General features: G+C 32.8%; 1 protein-coding gene across 1 annotated transcript in view; it reads right to left on the bottom strand.

Moving 5' to 3' along the window:
- Positions 1–2976: 2976 nt before the first annotated feature.
- The window catches only part of LOC126975912 (uncharacterized), a 68756-nt gene continuing 54542 nt past the window's right edge, over positions 2977–17190 (bottom strand). Inside the window, exons 3-6 of the mRNA XM_050824030.1 lie at positions 12592–12638; positions 7587–7776; positions 5669–5911; positions 2977–4080 (exon numbers count right to left, since the gene is read on the bottom strand). Of these exons, the coding sequence (XP_050679987.1) occupies positions 3043–4080; positions 5669–5911; positions 7587–7776; positions 12592–12638 (1518 nt within the window). The 3' untranslated portion in view covers positions 2977–3042. The remainder of the gene's footprint in view (positions 4081–5668; positions 5912–7586; positions 7777–12591; positions 12639–17190) is intronic.

The raw sequence follows: 17190 nt of genomic DNA, 5'->3' as shown, positions 1-17190 counted from the left end.
AGTCTACAGGCGCTGTTAAAGTCTACAGGCGCTGTTTATGTCTACAGGCGCTGTAAAAGTCTACAGACGCTGTAAAAGTCTACAGGCGCTTATAAGTCTACAGGCGCTGTAAAATAGCAGTCACTCGTGGATCGTCAATAGTAAATGATATGGTTTTATTATTAGGTAATGTCCATCTCGCCATCGGTGGTATTTATACCTATCCTTTTTAACAAAGGTTTACTAAGGTTAACACAATTTTAAATTCAAATATTTTTATTCAAAATAGGATGTGACATCACTTTTTGAAAGTCAACGTAACCGTTGTCTAAGCCCTTCGAAATATAACAAAATAATGTATGGTGGAAATGAGTATCTAGTATGGGTCTACAGAGTCCGCGATACCATATGTCTATCTCTTAAGGATCACATACTTTATCCATTTTAATACTTTATATAATTGCAAATTGGTAATGTAAAGTTGTATACACAAAGACGATATCAATCCTTATAATTTTTTATTACTACATAATAAATAAAATAACTCAGAAATACGTTTTTTTTTACATCTTTAATTTACATTACACATTTCCGATTGCTTTAGACTACATTATTCCCGAATACTTACATATTTTTTTTTCCATTGACAGAACAGCGTCGGTCAAGTCGAAGCTAGCTATAAAAAAATTTAAGGCCATAAATGGAAACACAAATTACTTTCATCCTCTTTTGGTTTCGTTTTTTTTAAACAACTGCGGCCAGATGTAAAATTCCATATGCCTATATATATTACTAGCTGACCCGACAGACTTTGTTCTGTAGATAATAAAAAATGACTGTTATTTCGTAATAAATGATTCCTGTTGTTATAATGAATATGTTTCACAGTGGAACTTTCAAACCGTGCGTCACTAAATTGTCTCATAGAAAATATGTCCATACAAAACAAATATTGAAAATAAAAAAAATATGGGTCCTAAATCGGAATAAAAACTATCCTATCTCACAAGTAGGACTAAACTGCACTCCATGAGGTAATTCCCATTAAAATCCGTTAATTAGTTTAGGAGTCCATCGCGGACAAACAACGTGACACGTAATTTATATGTATTAAGATATATAACGTGATAAAGGAATATTTTTAGTATTTTGAACTGTATTGAATTAAAAAGCAATTTTATACTTGTAACATATTTTAGGTTTCAACACGACGCAAACTATATTACGCTGCGCTGAAGCTAATCTAACTAAAGGCCAACTGTGCAAGTAAACCTACATTAATGTTATAAAGTTGTGTTTAGCTTAGCAACCCATCGCTGACGTCACAACGTTGATCGATGACGTAGCAAGACAAGCCTGCATCGGAGCTCCGACGTATTTCATAATAAATTCGTTTACGGCTATATCCTTTTATAATACGATGTCTACCTTCATTGAAAACGTTTTAAAAATAAAACACTACTTGGAAGATCAATCGTTTTATAAGAGTGTAAAACTAGGTCTCAGAGATTGCAGAGCGTGTAGATTCTGTAATAGTGCAGATGAAACCCCGCTACACATTATCTCTGAATGTGGTCCTTTAATTAATTTAATGCGTAAACGTAGCATCTGTTTGGGAAGTCCAATTCCTCAACCATTTGAGATACGTCAGCTCACTGCAAAAGATATAATAAGATTCATGAAAAGAATCAATGTTAGCAGTGAGCTAACGTTAACAGTGGCTATCACAATAGATCACATTGGTCGCAGTGTAACAGGGCTGAACTGAACTGGATCAAAGCCACTTTACAAACCATAACCATATGAGTGTAAAACAGAGATAGTAAAATACGAATTATATATACTAAATAGCGAAATATTTAAGTATAATTTTGATCACAGTTATAAAATTACTAGCTGAGCCAGCAAACATAGCATTGCCATATAAATTAATAAAAACGCAATAAAAATATTTTTGATCAATAAAGAGCACCTTTTTGTAGGAAGCTTAGACTTGGTAATTGACACTTTTTCTTTTTATTTCTTTGATTCATTTACCAGTGGGAGGCTCCTTTGCACAGGATGCCGGCTAGATTATGGGTACCACAATGGCGCCTATTTCTGCCGTGAAACAGGAATGTGTAAGTATTACTGTGTTTCGCTCTGAAGGGCGCCGTAGCTAGTGAAATTACTGGGCAAATGAGACTTAACATCTTATGTCTCAAGGTGATGAGCGCAGTTGTAGTGCTGCTCAGAATTTTTGGGGTTTTCCAAGAATCCTCAGCGGCACTGCATTGTAATGGGCAGGGCGCATCAATTACCATCAGCTGAACGTCCTGCTCGTCCTCGTCCCTTTTTTTCATAAAAAATAAAACTCACAGTTGACACACGACTAAGGAGAAACGTGTGCTTAAATTGTCTCTAAACACGCTTTTGTCGTTCCGCTATCATCAGACTGCGAATGATATGTCCATATATATAATATAGAATTTCATTGTATCTTATACTTGCAATAATTGATTAAGGAAAATCAAATCATCACATATAAAACATTTGAATATACGAAACAAATTGAAATTGTAACGTAGAATAATATTTATATATATATATATTTATATATATTATCTTTCAAATCAGTCAAAACGGAGGAGATATAAAAGCTTACAAACATAATATATAAAAGCACTCGAATAGTCTCGTCTTTTTTTGAAGTTGGAAGGTTGAAAATATGAATTAATTTCTAAAATACCTTTACATCAATCGCATTTTCTACATTTGATATATTCTTAAATATTTCTAATGAGTCTTGTATTATTTAATAAATTAATTATACCATGATATAGGCTACGATATTTTCTTTATTACAACACTATACAATATATAAAGGGTCCACGCATACGACTTTTGAACGTAACCGGCGGCGATATCGATATATAAGATTTATCTGATCCTACAACAAAATTATCGGGGTTACCATTTCAACACCTGAACTGTGCTGTATCTGATAATAAAACAAGATTTATTGTAAAACTATTTAATTGCTAATTAAACTCTATTAGAATATGTACATCGTGGTAATTTTGTTTAAGGCGCTTCGTCGCCCCGCAATGGAAGATATTGATGACGTCTGGTGTACAAAGGCCGCCGATAATACTGAGGCTCTGCAAAAGATCTTGACTGAGCCTGCTGTTGCGGTTGTACTTGTTGTTCAATGTTTTGTGTTCCAACTTGGCCTACCGGTATCGGCGTTACGGAATACCCTGCAGATAGCAACGCTTCAAATTCCTCAGGAGTATACGCCTTGTTATTTTTAGGAGGAGGCAACTGCACCCTCTGCTCTTCCAACGATTGTCTTGGCTGTTCAGAACTAACCTGCTGCACGTTGGACTGCTCAATCCTATAAGGCACGTCCCTATATGCATTGACTTGAGACTGTTGATTAGATGCTTGGGGGTCTATTCTTACGACAGGTCTGTACGCCTTTTTGGGTGCAATGTTTTTACTTACGTAAATAGCTGATAATGGCGCTTTTGTCGACTCAATGCGCTGTTCTTTTAAAGGAAACTGAGGTGTCTCGTATCTCCGACCTTCATTGGTACGATAAATTGGTCTCAAGTAATATTGGTCGTTTAGCTGATACGGCCTCTGGGCAGGAGTTATTTCTTGATAGTTTTGCTGCTCACGAACTTTTTCAGGCTCTGGGAAACGTTTTAAGTAAGTTATAGGTCTTTCTTGGATCACACGTGGCTGGTCTTGCCTTATCTGGGGTCGCGGGATGTCTATTACTCTGTATTGTTTTGGGGTGGCTTCTTGTTGTATTTGTTGGTACTGGGGTGCGACGCGGTAAGTTGGTGCAAGATTCTGCAGTTTCGGAGCTGGAATCACTTTAAGACCTTGAGATTCTGGTCTTTCGTAGAGTTGCTGTTGAGGGACGGTTTGAGCTTGGACGTAGCGTATGGTCTGAGCCACTCGCTGGTTTTGAGGGGCCGGCCGGTATTGTGGTTGAACGTTTGTAGTTTCAATTAAATATTGTTGGGACGTCGTTGATTGTGGTTGGTTGTAGTGTATCTTGGGACGGAGTTTAGTGGGCTTCTTGCTTGGTTTCGTTACGTATTGGTCAATCTGGAAAAAATTAAATCAGTTTTTATATAATTCAGATCAATACATGGTGTTCTTAGTTATATATCAATCTATTCGCCATAAATTTGATTTAGTATCGGTATAATTAACTATAGTGTTATCGTGTTATCTAAACTAATATTATAAAGAGGAAACATATGTGTTTTTGTATGTTTGTTTTTAATGTTTTCACGCAAAAACTACTGGATCCATTTCAAAAATTCTTTCGCTATATTATAATATTACATTTCAAAAATAGGGATCTTTAATAAAATGCAGTAACCCAAGGTGTGAAAAAATTAGCCATGAAATTTATGACATTGCGTGCGCTGCGGGAACTAATGGTGTTAGAAAAAAAAATGTTTTACAGTATTATAGAACGTATCAATAGGTATCCGCGATGCCATAATATCTTCAACGACTGTAGTTTTGCCACTACTACTTACACACTACTTTTTACATTTTAGAAGTTGATGAAAGTGCCGACCATATTCAAACCATATTATTCATACATCTGTATCAATCCTTATTTCACATATTATATTTTATTAAAGATCGTTTCAATACCTATAAAATACTTTTTAAAATATTTAAATCGGACATTCCATTCAAAAGATATAATCAATTTAAAAATGTCAGTATAGGAAAATAATGCAATATTAAAATAATAACTAAGTGAAATAAATCTTTTATGCTACCAAAAATAAATCTATAATCCGACTTTCGAAACCGCGGAGCATTGCCATATGAAATAATTAGACACATGCACGATACAACTAAAAGCATTTAAATTTTTTTTAACATTAACCTAACTGTGGCACCCTTTGCCATAATTTTCTAAAATGTAAAACAATATCGTTTAACACAAAACGAGAAACACATAGATACGGAATGCAATGTCAATAATTATAAAACTGTTCGATTATGTATTAAATGTATGTTTATATGTATGTTTATATGAATTTATGTATGTGAAAGTAAGTATATTGTATTAAATATATCATTGTCTTGTAACCCATAACACAGGCTATATATGCTTAACTTGGGGCAAGATAATTTGTGTAAAAAGTGTGTGTAAAAGTGTGTCAATATTATTATTATTATTATTATTATAGTAATTATTTACGTTGTTTTGACTTCAACTTCAACCAACGTGGAAATGTTGCCATTATAGTTAGTACACTTCTCCTTAAGGGTAGCTTTTAATTAAAGTACACTCTAGCTCCTTCTCATGTACAAGTTACGTCAGTTGGTGCTGGGGCTGCTGCTTCGACTGACGGTGACAGCAAGCGTCGCAAATATGTCGGTCTGAGAGTCATACATGTTTGAGCCGCTTGATGTCGAGACACTTGGCCCGTGGAGCCCACAGGCGCGGAGAATGTGCAAAGTACTATCTTCGCGCAGTAATAAGGCTACTGGAAACCCAAGCGCTGGCAGCTATTTCGGTCAACTGATCAGCCTAGCTATCCAACCCGGAAATGTAATGTAATTGTAAAAATAGTTATAATAATGTTTTGTTTTGTTTGAATAAACTTAAAAATTAAAATTAACTACAATTATTTAGTTCATGAAAAATATAATGAAATCTTACTTGTTGGTATTGCGGCGCGACGGTAGAGACAACTTGCGGTGCCTCTGTTTGTGTGTATGACTGACGCTGCCGATCATCTTGTCGTGCGGAATGTCCAAGCAACGCAAACAGATCCTGGTCATAGATCTCTGGTGTATTGGCTCCTGAGTCGCTGACAGCTAAGGCGGCACCCACTGAGGCTTCACCGCCGTTCGCTGAGAAGTGTGGTCTTGTGATGACTGCGTGGGAGGGATGAAGGGATACCTGGAATGTTGACCGTTTATGAATTTGGTTTCAAAGTCGAGCGACGTAATTGATTAACTCAAAATAATATTCAGCATGTTGTACACGCTTTTTATAAGCTTCACCTATATATGTATGTATACTTGTAACCAACTCATTTGGACGCGATTTTGGCCCACTTTAAATGGCCAGATTTCGTTCAAACTTTGTAGAATTATCGAAGACCGATGACAATACATTAATTTGATAAAATTATTCCATTTTTCAATTTGCAAAATAATTTTTTTGTAAATTTATATAATTTTTTCTACTATCGTCAATAAGGCGGGAATTAATGTTCATTTTAAATTTAAACTAAACTACTTTTATTATTTATTTTATTAGTCAATTACATATTTACAAACTAGCTCTATTCCTTTTATAACTTTAAAACAGTAATACCAATAGTTACTTTTGCTTATTTGTAAGCAGTTGTTGTAAGGGGTCATCCTAAGCATTGCATAGATACCTACATGACTTAATAGAGGGTATTTTATCGCATCATGGGTATTTTCAGAGTGGCTGATATATATACACCGTCTGTTTAATACTTGTTGTGCAATTCTATTCATAACTGCTCATTTGTAACTGCTTTATGAGATAGTAACTGAGTTTCTTGCTCTCGTTCTTTTCAGGTCTGAGGCACACTATTTCGAATGGGTAGCTTTTGACATTCAATAAGTGATTTCAATCCTATTTTGAACAAAAATATTTGAATTTCGTTAAATTATAATGAAATTCTTATATGTCCCCATTCTAAAAAAGGCTCCAAATTCGTTATTGTCATTAGCTGCATTAATCACACCCTGTGATGGAGAAGAAGAAGGAGAAGAATGAAGATATCTCTTTGTAATGGATTAGAAAATAAAGTGATTTGGTTTTATATTGATGGTGACTGAAAGAAAATTGATTGCAGAAATATTGAAAGTATTAGTGAACCGCAGTTCCAGTGTTATACAGTGAAGATCGACGATAATGTGTTCAGATCACTGATATTAATGATGAAGATTCATTGATACTCTTAACCTTGCTTAGATCAACAGAGCCAAGAATGAGAGAGCTTGTATCACATGATTTACACGAATTTAAGAAACGAGAAAAGTATATCTTCAGCATAGCCAGTGGAGATCTTGTGCCTAACCCTCTTGAAGACAGACGTGATAGATTGTATTGTTATGCAATTCCGTGGCAGATAAAGTACCAGTGCTTGAGCTTCTAGTAGTTCGTGATAAGCATAATTTAATCAAATGAAAATGTTTATTCATGTAGGTCAAAGAAATAACACGATTGAAGTCTAAAAAATTCTTTCGGATATGGTTGAGCTTCAATGACAAGATGTGGCCAGAAATTCATTGCCACTCTTTTAAATCAACATTCACAGCTTCATCGTTTTTATAAATCATTTCAATTACAATAAATGTAAAGTGAAACAAACATACTCAAACGTCAAACACTCAATGCCTTACAGACACGTAATAAATAAATAAAGATATTTTGCATGCATTTTATTAGCGATTATAAAAAATTTGATAACATTAATTTTAAAAAGATAAGGCAGAGTTTCTGGTAACAGGATTATCCTGCCATTTCTACGTCTCCTCTGGGTACCAAGTATCCAAAAAGCCAGGGTATCTGTACTAAGTTTAATATATATTACCTGACGGCTAGCTTGTGGGTCGACGTAGTAAAACGGTTGCAGATTCTGTTTATGTTCTGGTTGCGGGTTGGAATATATTTGTTGGAGTTGCTGATTGCTTGGCAGAGGGGCTTTGCGTTCAGGCTGTAGATCCAGGAGTTCTTGTACGTTTAGGGAAATCACTTGTCCGGGGCGATACTCATCAGGGCCTCTATAACAGAAATTAAATATAAATATAAATATTAAAATTTAAAATATTAATACAAAATTGTAGGATTACTTCAGGTACATTTAAACAGTTTGTCGTTTACTTCTACATCATTAGAAAAATCAAAAACATAGAAATAGACACGTCCTTTTATTTAATCAATAATTAACTTCGGTTTGTTTTATAAATTGTCAGCATAAACGTACAATGAACAACTAGATTCACAATCATGCTCAAAAATAGTTTGAAGCAAAACTCTGCCTAAGCGTCTATTAATCAGAGTTTTCATTCAGTAATGTTTCAACCGCGCTTTGAAAACAAAGCCACGCAATGACAAAATGTTCAGTAAAAATCTGTCAAAATAACAGCATATCCAAGCTGTAAAAGGATGGAGTAACGTATTCAGGTAAGTGTCCCTTTAAATTAACAAAATTATGTTATTAACTTGACGATTTTAATAATATTGCTTAATAATTACATTTCAGTTGCTTAAACAAAATACATCGCTAACGAAATTTTGCACCACAATCAATGAGCGTATTATGAACGTATACAATAGACTTTGAACATTACCCCTACGAAATACGGTGTTAATTTGAATGAATGGTTTACTGTTATATTTAAATTTAATACGTATACACATCGCCACTTGGACATTTTAGACGACCTTTTAATCGGCCATGGTGAGTCTATTTGTTTATATTAAGTCAATAATATCCAGGCAATCTTTATAATAATCCAGCGAATGAATTTGTTGGCAGGTGAAGATAAATAAATCAATAACAAAGGAAGTTATGGAATGAAAGATATAGATACTTTATAAAGCGCTAGGAGATTGAAAGAGAAGGGAGATCTTTCGTTGATTTATGTTCTTTAAACCAGGGCAAGGCCTCAGAATAGTAAAAAAGACGAGATGGAATGTTAGCTGCTGATGCGAGCTAGGTGAAGCAATAAAGTGCAAAGCATTATTGTGTTTCGGTTTGGAGGGCGTCCAAGCTAGTGAAATTACTAGGTTAATCAGTCTTAAAATCTTATGTCTCAAAGTCACGAGCGCGATTTGTGATTCCGAATTTTAGGATTAATGAAGGAGACTAAGTTGCCGGAGTTGTCTGAGATCCAGTGCACTGTGAATGGCTAGACCACTTAGCGTTGTGTAGAGACGTTGCTTCATTGTGTGTCTTCTACCGCATTTATCACGGGGAGTGTTCCGAAGAGCTGTTTGAATTGATTCCTGCCGCCGATATCTAACTTCGCACGACACAAATCACGGTATCATCCACACCTGGATGTGTCGCGTTCCTCTACAGTGCTGTTTTGAAGTAGCCTTCTTCCATGAAAACAAAGCAATACGGCATGTGAACCTTCAAAAAACCGCGTACATTTTTCTAAATGGCAGACAGCGCTCCTGTGTTACAAGAGAATGTGGGCGGCGATGATCACTTAATATAAGATAAAGTTCTTGCTCGTTACGTCACTATTTCTCATAAAAACAATGAAACTGAGGCAATAAAACATCACACGTATAATTATAAGCTCTAGAGTGCTATAGTCTCTAATCTTCCCTTTGATTTATTATTCGTTGAGTTCAATATCGTCGGGACATGGTTCTAGGTGCTATCTTCATCTCCCGAGATAAAATCTTTCGCTTTCGGACAGGATTTCATCGAATTCTTTCCCTTACTGCTTTGACAACCATTTTCGTACGAACACTACGTGGATGGCCAGATCTTTTTGTGAAAAACAGAGGACGTGTCATTGTACCTATTAATAGCATAATTTTACTAATACCACGCGTATGGAGAGTTTTGAAGATTGCATCCAATGCAATCACAGCGTTTTGGTTCTCTTTATCACCCCACTCCATTTTAATATCGCATTGTACAATGTATTGGAATGAGAAAACTCAATGAACAATCATATAAAAATGACAGATTCCAAATTCAAATGAAATATTTTTTATTTTTAACTAGCTGACCCGACAGACGATGTTCTGTTTATAATAAATAAAATAATGTTTTTATATGAATTTGTCAATAATATATCATAACATCAAAAATTACTTCGTAAAATATGCACCCTGCCGTCGTAATGAAATTGTTTCACAGCAGAACTGTCAAACCGTGCGTCAATAAATTCTCTCATAGAATTGATGTATGGACACATCAAAGGAAAAACAAATTTGTTGTTTTTATTTAATTTAGCAGCATTTTCCTATTTATTCACCTTTTAAACCTTCCCTGGACTTCCACAAATAGTTCAAGACCAAAATTAGCCAAATTGGTCCAGCCGTTCTCGAGTTTTAGCGAGACTAACGAACAGCCATTCATTTTTATATATATAGATAGATAGATAGATAGATTATGTAACATTTATGGGGGCTAGGTAAATTATCCGAAATAAGTGCACACGACGTGTTGCATGAAGTGGGAGCGTAAGAACAGCAACTCTTCCCTTGATCCTGGTGTTGTGGATGTCCATGGGTGGTTGGCTCACCAATTCCCATCACATGAGCCTCTTGCCCGTCTGCCCGTAGTAAAGTGTAGGTATCGGTTGAGTCTATTGACAGTATTATCAATTAATTTGTTCAATTTTAAAATTGTTATGTCTACTACTCGGCTAAGTCGAGCTAGTAAGTCTTTTGTAGGGCGATGTAGGCATATGCTTATACAAGAAGATCCCAGAAAATGTTCAAACCAAAAGTATTACGATATTCAAAAGAATTGTTAAAAGAGACGTTTTTGTGGACCGGCCGCCCTCAGGCTATTTAATAATAAGTTTAAATGTACAACATTACTTAGTTTACATTATTGAAGAAAAAAAAGCCCGCTGAGTTTGTTGCGCCCATTCTTCTCAGGTCTGATGAGTCTTTTCGGAATAGGTGGTAGTTTTTGACTTTCAATAAGTGATGTCACATCCTATTTTGAATAACAATATTTGAATTTACATTTAGAATTACACGCAGAGATAATTTTATGACGCGTATTCTTTCAGTATAACCGTTTATTGAATGCGAATTATTTGGTCGGGTTGTGAGCTAGCCTATATTATTGAGACCAATAACTAAACTTAACCTTATTTCAGAAAATCCTTAGCTAAATAGCCAATAAACTATTGAGTTAACGCAAAGGCACCCGGCTGAGTCAATTATCGTTTGTGCGACGGACTGGGATTTCAAAAGGCTTTGTTGGTAGCTCGAACGAACCGTGTACTATTATTATTATTATTATTATTATTATTGGGTAATGAGATCATTACTTGTGAATTATTATCGGTGTAATGGGCAATGCTTTATTTTAAAGGCTGATATGAATAAGATACTTATAATTAATTTATTCAAACAAAACAAATCTTATAACTATATTTTCAATACTATGACTACATGAAATTAAAACTATCATTACGTGGAAGCGTACCGAGAATACTGGCAGCATTTCCGCGTTGGATAGCTAGGCTGATCCGTTGACCGAGATAGCTGCCAGCGCTTGGGTTTCCAGTAGCCTTATTGAGGCGCGATGATAGTATTTTGAACATTCTCCGCGCCTCTGGGCCGCACGGGCCAAGTGTCTCGACACCAAACCGAACAAAGATGTATGACTGATGGTATATTTTATTTTTAATATATAACATATCTAAATAAGGAAGTAATGGGAATGTTTTAAGTACAGTAATTCCTTGCGGAACTAATGTGGTCTAATTATGATGACATTATATGGATATGTATGCTTGTAACGCCCTGGTTATTGTAGCTTGGATGTACAAAATGACAGAAGTTCGTAGATTAACTTACTTTCTACAGATAGAAATAAATTACTACCTTCTACTGTCAGTAATTAGCTGTCAATAATCTGAAGCTGTCCCAATATACCCAATAAGTCATTCTTATCGCCTTATATTGGGACGCGTGAATTGCAATTTCCATACAAACTTTATATCGCTGGTAATCTATACGTCCGCGTCGTCTCATTGACAGACAACGTGCACGGATAAGGTGAGTTACCGTCGATAAGTTTAGATTTTTATCTCAAGTTAGAGATAGACTGAATATTGGGAACAGCCATAAGTATCTCACAGTGTAAAATTACACATAGACATTGATTGCGAAACACATAGTCCGACGTACAGTTGGGCGGTGGGGCAGTAAAGTCCTCGTCCTGGCGACCACGTACCGGAAGACGCAGTTTTGGTAGGCCTCCTATAAGATGGACCGATGATCGATATTGTGGGATAATTAGCCACCCGGTTCTCTCTACTTCTAGCAGTGCAAGAAAGTCTTTCTGTTTCAACTCTCTTCTGTCCGAACTGTAGTACTTCTGACATATTATGGTATGGCTTGTCATGCTCACAAAAATAAAGTTACTGTTAATTGGTGTGGGTACATAATGTGTTGATTAATCTACGTTTTTTTATATCATCATCATCATCATCATCATCAGCTGGAACACGTCCACTGCTGAACATAGACCTCCCCCAAAGATTTCCATGACGATAGGTCCGACGCTGCCTTCGTCCAATGTATCCCGGCGATCTTGACCTGAACGTCCATTGCACTGCCACTTCAGTTTCGCAATCATTTGGACTATGTCAGTATATTTTTTAATATATAGCAAGATAAATGGAATAATCAATTTTTTATAGGCTATTAAATGAAATAGGAAATTTACGAGATAAGTTTAAGGACATTTCAATAATAACACAGGTGTTATTATTAAGCTTTGTAAAACCTAATAAGCCTAAATAATACCTATATAAAATTGAGCTAGGTAATAATAGAACATAGGAGTAATCTATATACTAAAATCAAAAATAATAATTAATTACCTGCTTTTTTCGTCTTCCTGGGGCTCCTCGACTGGCGCAACTTGTTCCTAAAAAAAAAAACAATGATTTAACCAAATGTTACACAAAAATTAAAGATGCAGAAACGTACATATATAAGTCAGAAGTACCAGTTCAAATTATATTTTTTTCCAAGAAATATATTTTTACGCTGCTATTTTATAAAGTTACTAGATAATTGATTACAAGCAATTATTACTAAAATTTTAAATTTATTAGGTAAAGATATTATATTGGCCGTTATTTTTGCAGTTAAAAGCTATTTTGGTGCAAATTAATATATATAAGAGCAAAATTTATCAAAATAAAATTACTTGCAAATACACAAATATAATTATACGATGACGTTGTATTTAGTATTTTAGTTGATTCATTGACCGTTGTTTACACGTTGTATTGTCATATAAAGTAAAATAAAGAATTTCAGTAATTAAATTTTATTGGGGTTTAAGAAATAGATGACGACCGATTCGCAGACCTACCAAATATAACGTACACAAAATTTATCGTACTACAATTATTATTATTGTATTCGATTGCAATCTTGCAACCCTATTGCGGATCTGTGCATGGGATAGATGTAGATCGTAGAAGGGAAATTTGTAGTTGTATGTATTTTTCAATGCTGAATCATAATTAAAATAAATATAAAAAAATTGTCGTGCATTATCCTTATCATTTTGGGAATGAAAAATAAATGTTGAACAACTCTCAGACCTACTCGACATTCACACAAAATTTCATACAACTCGGTTTAGCCGTTTCAGGAAGTTTAGAACTTATTTTCTGTTTTCTTTATGAGTTTGGATCAAAAAAATATAATTGTATTACATACTATTATTATTATAATAATAATAATAATTATTATTTTTATTATTATTATTATTATTATTATTATTATTATTATTATTATTATTATTATTATTATTATTATTATTATTATTATTATTATTATTATTATTATTATTATTATTATTATTATTATTATTATTATTATTATTATTATTATTATTATTATTATTATTATTATTATTATTATTATTATTATTATTATTATTATTATTATTATTATTATTATTATTATTATTATTATTATTATTATTATTATTATTATTATTATTATTATTATTATTATTATTATTATTATTATTATTATTATTATTATTATTATTATTATTATTATTATTATTATTATTATTATTATTATTATTATTATTATTATTATTATTATTATTATTATTATTATTATTATTATTATTATTATTATTATTATTATTATTATTATTATTATTATTATTATTATTATTATTATTATTATTATTATTATTATTATTATTATTATTATTATTATTATTATTATTATTATTATTATTATTATTATTATTATTATTATTATTATTATTATTATTATTATTATTATTATTATTATTATTATTATTATTATTATTATTATTATTATTATTATTATTATTATTATTATTATTATTATTATTATTATTATTATTATTATTATTATTATTATTATTATTATTATTATTATTATTATTATTATTATTATTATTATTATTATTATTATTATTATTATTATTATTATTATTATTATTATTATTATTATTATTATTATTATTATTATTATTATTATTATTATTATTATTATTATTATTATTATTATTATTATTATTATTATTATTATTATTATTATTATTATTATTATTATTATTAATCTAGTCTTCATCTGTTTCAATTCAGTCGTGTGATATATGTACATATACCTAACCGTTTTATATTTTTTATATATTTGCACTACTCTCACTTGATATAGTATACTAGCTGACCCGACAGATGTTATTATGTACATAATAAACAAAATACGGTTTTTTTTTTTATGAATTTTCAATAAGATGTAATAACATCAATAATTATTTCGTAAAATATGCTCCCTGTTGTTATAATGAAATTGTTTCACAGCAGAACTGTCAAACCGTGCGTCAATAAATTCTCCCATGGAAAATAATATGTCCATACAAAACAAATATTTGAAATAAAAATAATTATGGGTCCCAAATCGAAATAAAAACTATCCTATCACTCAAGTTGGACTAAACTGCACTCCGTGAAGGAATTCCCATTATAATAAGACCATTAGTTAGGAGTTCACTGGAAGGAATATATAATTTGTCTAATTATGATGGACCGAATTGTAATTTTAGTTCACATGTTGCTGTTCACATGTTTATAGAGGTTGTTTTACATAGACGACCCAGATAGCCGATTGGTTAGTGACCCTGACTACTAAGCTAGAGGTCCCGAGTCCGAATCCCGGTAGGTGCAATCATTTGTATGATGAATATAGATTCTTGTTTCCGAGTCATGGATGTTTATATATATATTTATGTATGTTTAAGTAAGTATATTGCATTGAATATATCGTTGTCTTGTACCCATAATACAGGCTATGCCAAGTTTGGGGCAAGATAATTTGTGTAAAAGTGTGTCAAAAAAAAATTAAATAAATAAATAGTGTCATTACTATAGCATAATTATATTTCAACACTAAAATCGTTACTTCTTATTCATAAATATTAAGAATTATCTGCGGAAGGCATAAATAAGTCTTTAAAACAATCCCTTTCCCATAAGTATGTTGCAGTGTCACATAATAATGAAATCGGCGCAGATAAGAAAATTTACGAGAACCTACGAGTCATGATTATAATAGTCTCAATTCGCAACACCTACGTCCGCCTTGAAACGCAAGAGGAAACGATAAAGTCCAACAATCGTAGCTAATTTTGAAATTACGCCTGCGACAAATTCACGCAGTAATGGGGGTAATTAAGTGTTGTATGTGTTGCATGTTGGTGAAAGTTGCGGGAAACGTCATACAATGTGTGGTTAGAGCGATACACGTGCTCCTTAATGGCTTTAATATGCTGTAAGCCACGCAACATGACTTGGAGATTTCCTTGGCCAAATAGTAATAGGTTCGTCACTCACGAAAAACGCTCACAAATTCGCTACTATATATAGGCAGTAGTGACTCGTAAATGAACAGATTATTTTGACCAATATACAGGATGGTTTTTTGAGAAGGGTGGTGATGGCCAAGTTGGAAACTACGAGATTTTGAGGAAAGTTGTGAAAGGAGTCTTGTGCTCGATTTATAAGAAACCAAAAACAGCAGATTTGTTTTCTAAAATATCTAGAACTTGAGACGGAAATCGATTTTTCAAAAAATTACCTGTATTATTGGACTCAAAATGCTGATAAAAATCAATCATTGCAAAGAAAATTATTACTGAAACTTAAAGGTTTGTAAAACTTTATGTTTTATTATATATACGGAAGAAAACTGACCCCCTTATCAAACTTACCGACTTGGTCATCAGCGTCCTTCTCAAAAAACCACCCTGTATATTTCAGCAGCCATGCGCTTCACAACAGCTGCGTGCCTCGTACCACAAAACTCGTAAAGATTGCGATAATTAAGCGACACTAGCTATTATGATAGGAGATACATAAAATATATCAAATTTGATCCTGGATACTTTAATTGTACATTAGATAAATATAGTCAGGGCTTTCATATATCTTAGTAGTTATCTCCTATATCACCAACTTACCATCACACTATTTGTGTTTTGGTTAAGTCAGATTGCATTTTTTACTCATAAATCGAAAAAGGCTGACTGTTAATTCGTTAAAAAAATATCATAATTTATGTATTACATTTATTGAATCAGCAGTATGTTTATAAAAGTTTATACGTTTGTTTGTGTGAAATTTAGTACAGACTAGAGAAAGAAACTTGGGAAAGGACATAGTCTTTTGTCGTGAATAAGAGGTTTGGAGGGATTGAATTAGGGGTTGAATCTGTATGGAAGCTCGTCATTATCAAAGAAATAAATAAATATTTGCTGTAGCGTTTTGAAATTTGGATTTAATTTTCCTGTGTAGGGTTAAAAGTTAATCAATCGAACGCTTAAAAGCATCTAACAGGAGTACTTTAAGGAAAATAATTTTTCACGTGGGATACTTTATGTGGTGTGCTTTCCAGTACCAAAGCCGCAAATTTTTTATATCTTACCAAAGGATGGAAGAACAAAATAAAGTAGTTTATAAAAATGTATTGAAATAAGCAATTTAAAGTCAGTCGCAGCAGTTTGTATCTGCATTATTTGCAAAGTTTTCTAAAAAAAAATTTGCTGCTCAATCGAATTTGATTTGTTACAATTCCACGCGGACGAAGTCGCGGTTAAAGCGAGTACAACTTTTGCACTGTATGAAATGCACTTCAAAAGCCAAAATACATTAACGTCAATATATTGTTATCTGAAGATAAGAAGGTCTCATAATCTAATATGGACTGATTCTTGCACTTCAAAATTGTTATTTGAAGCAAAAGTTTTTATTCAAAACTTAATCCCGTTGCAGAATCACAATAGATCATTATTTCTGCAAATAATAAATCCTAATTTATTAATCTTAAATAACAACAAAAGCCCAGGTATAGATGGAATAAGACCAATAGATTTAAAAAATATTAATAAAAACATAACACCTGTGCTAACCCATTTAATT

The sequence above is a fragment of the Leptidea sinapis genome, chromosome 2 (genome assembly GCF_905404315.1).
Source record: "Leptidea sinapis chromosome 2, ilLepSina1.1, whole genome shotgun sequence".
Classification (NCBI taxonomy): domain Eukaryota; kingdom Metazoa; phylum Arthropoda; class Insecta; order Lepidoptera; family Pieridae; genus Leptidea; species Leptidea sinapis.
The sequence above is the reverse complement of the archived record's forward strand: the minus strand, read 5'-3'. Positions and strand labels throughout refer to the sequence as shown.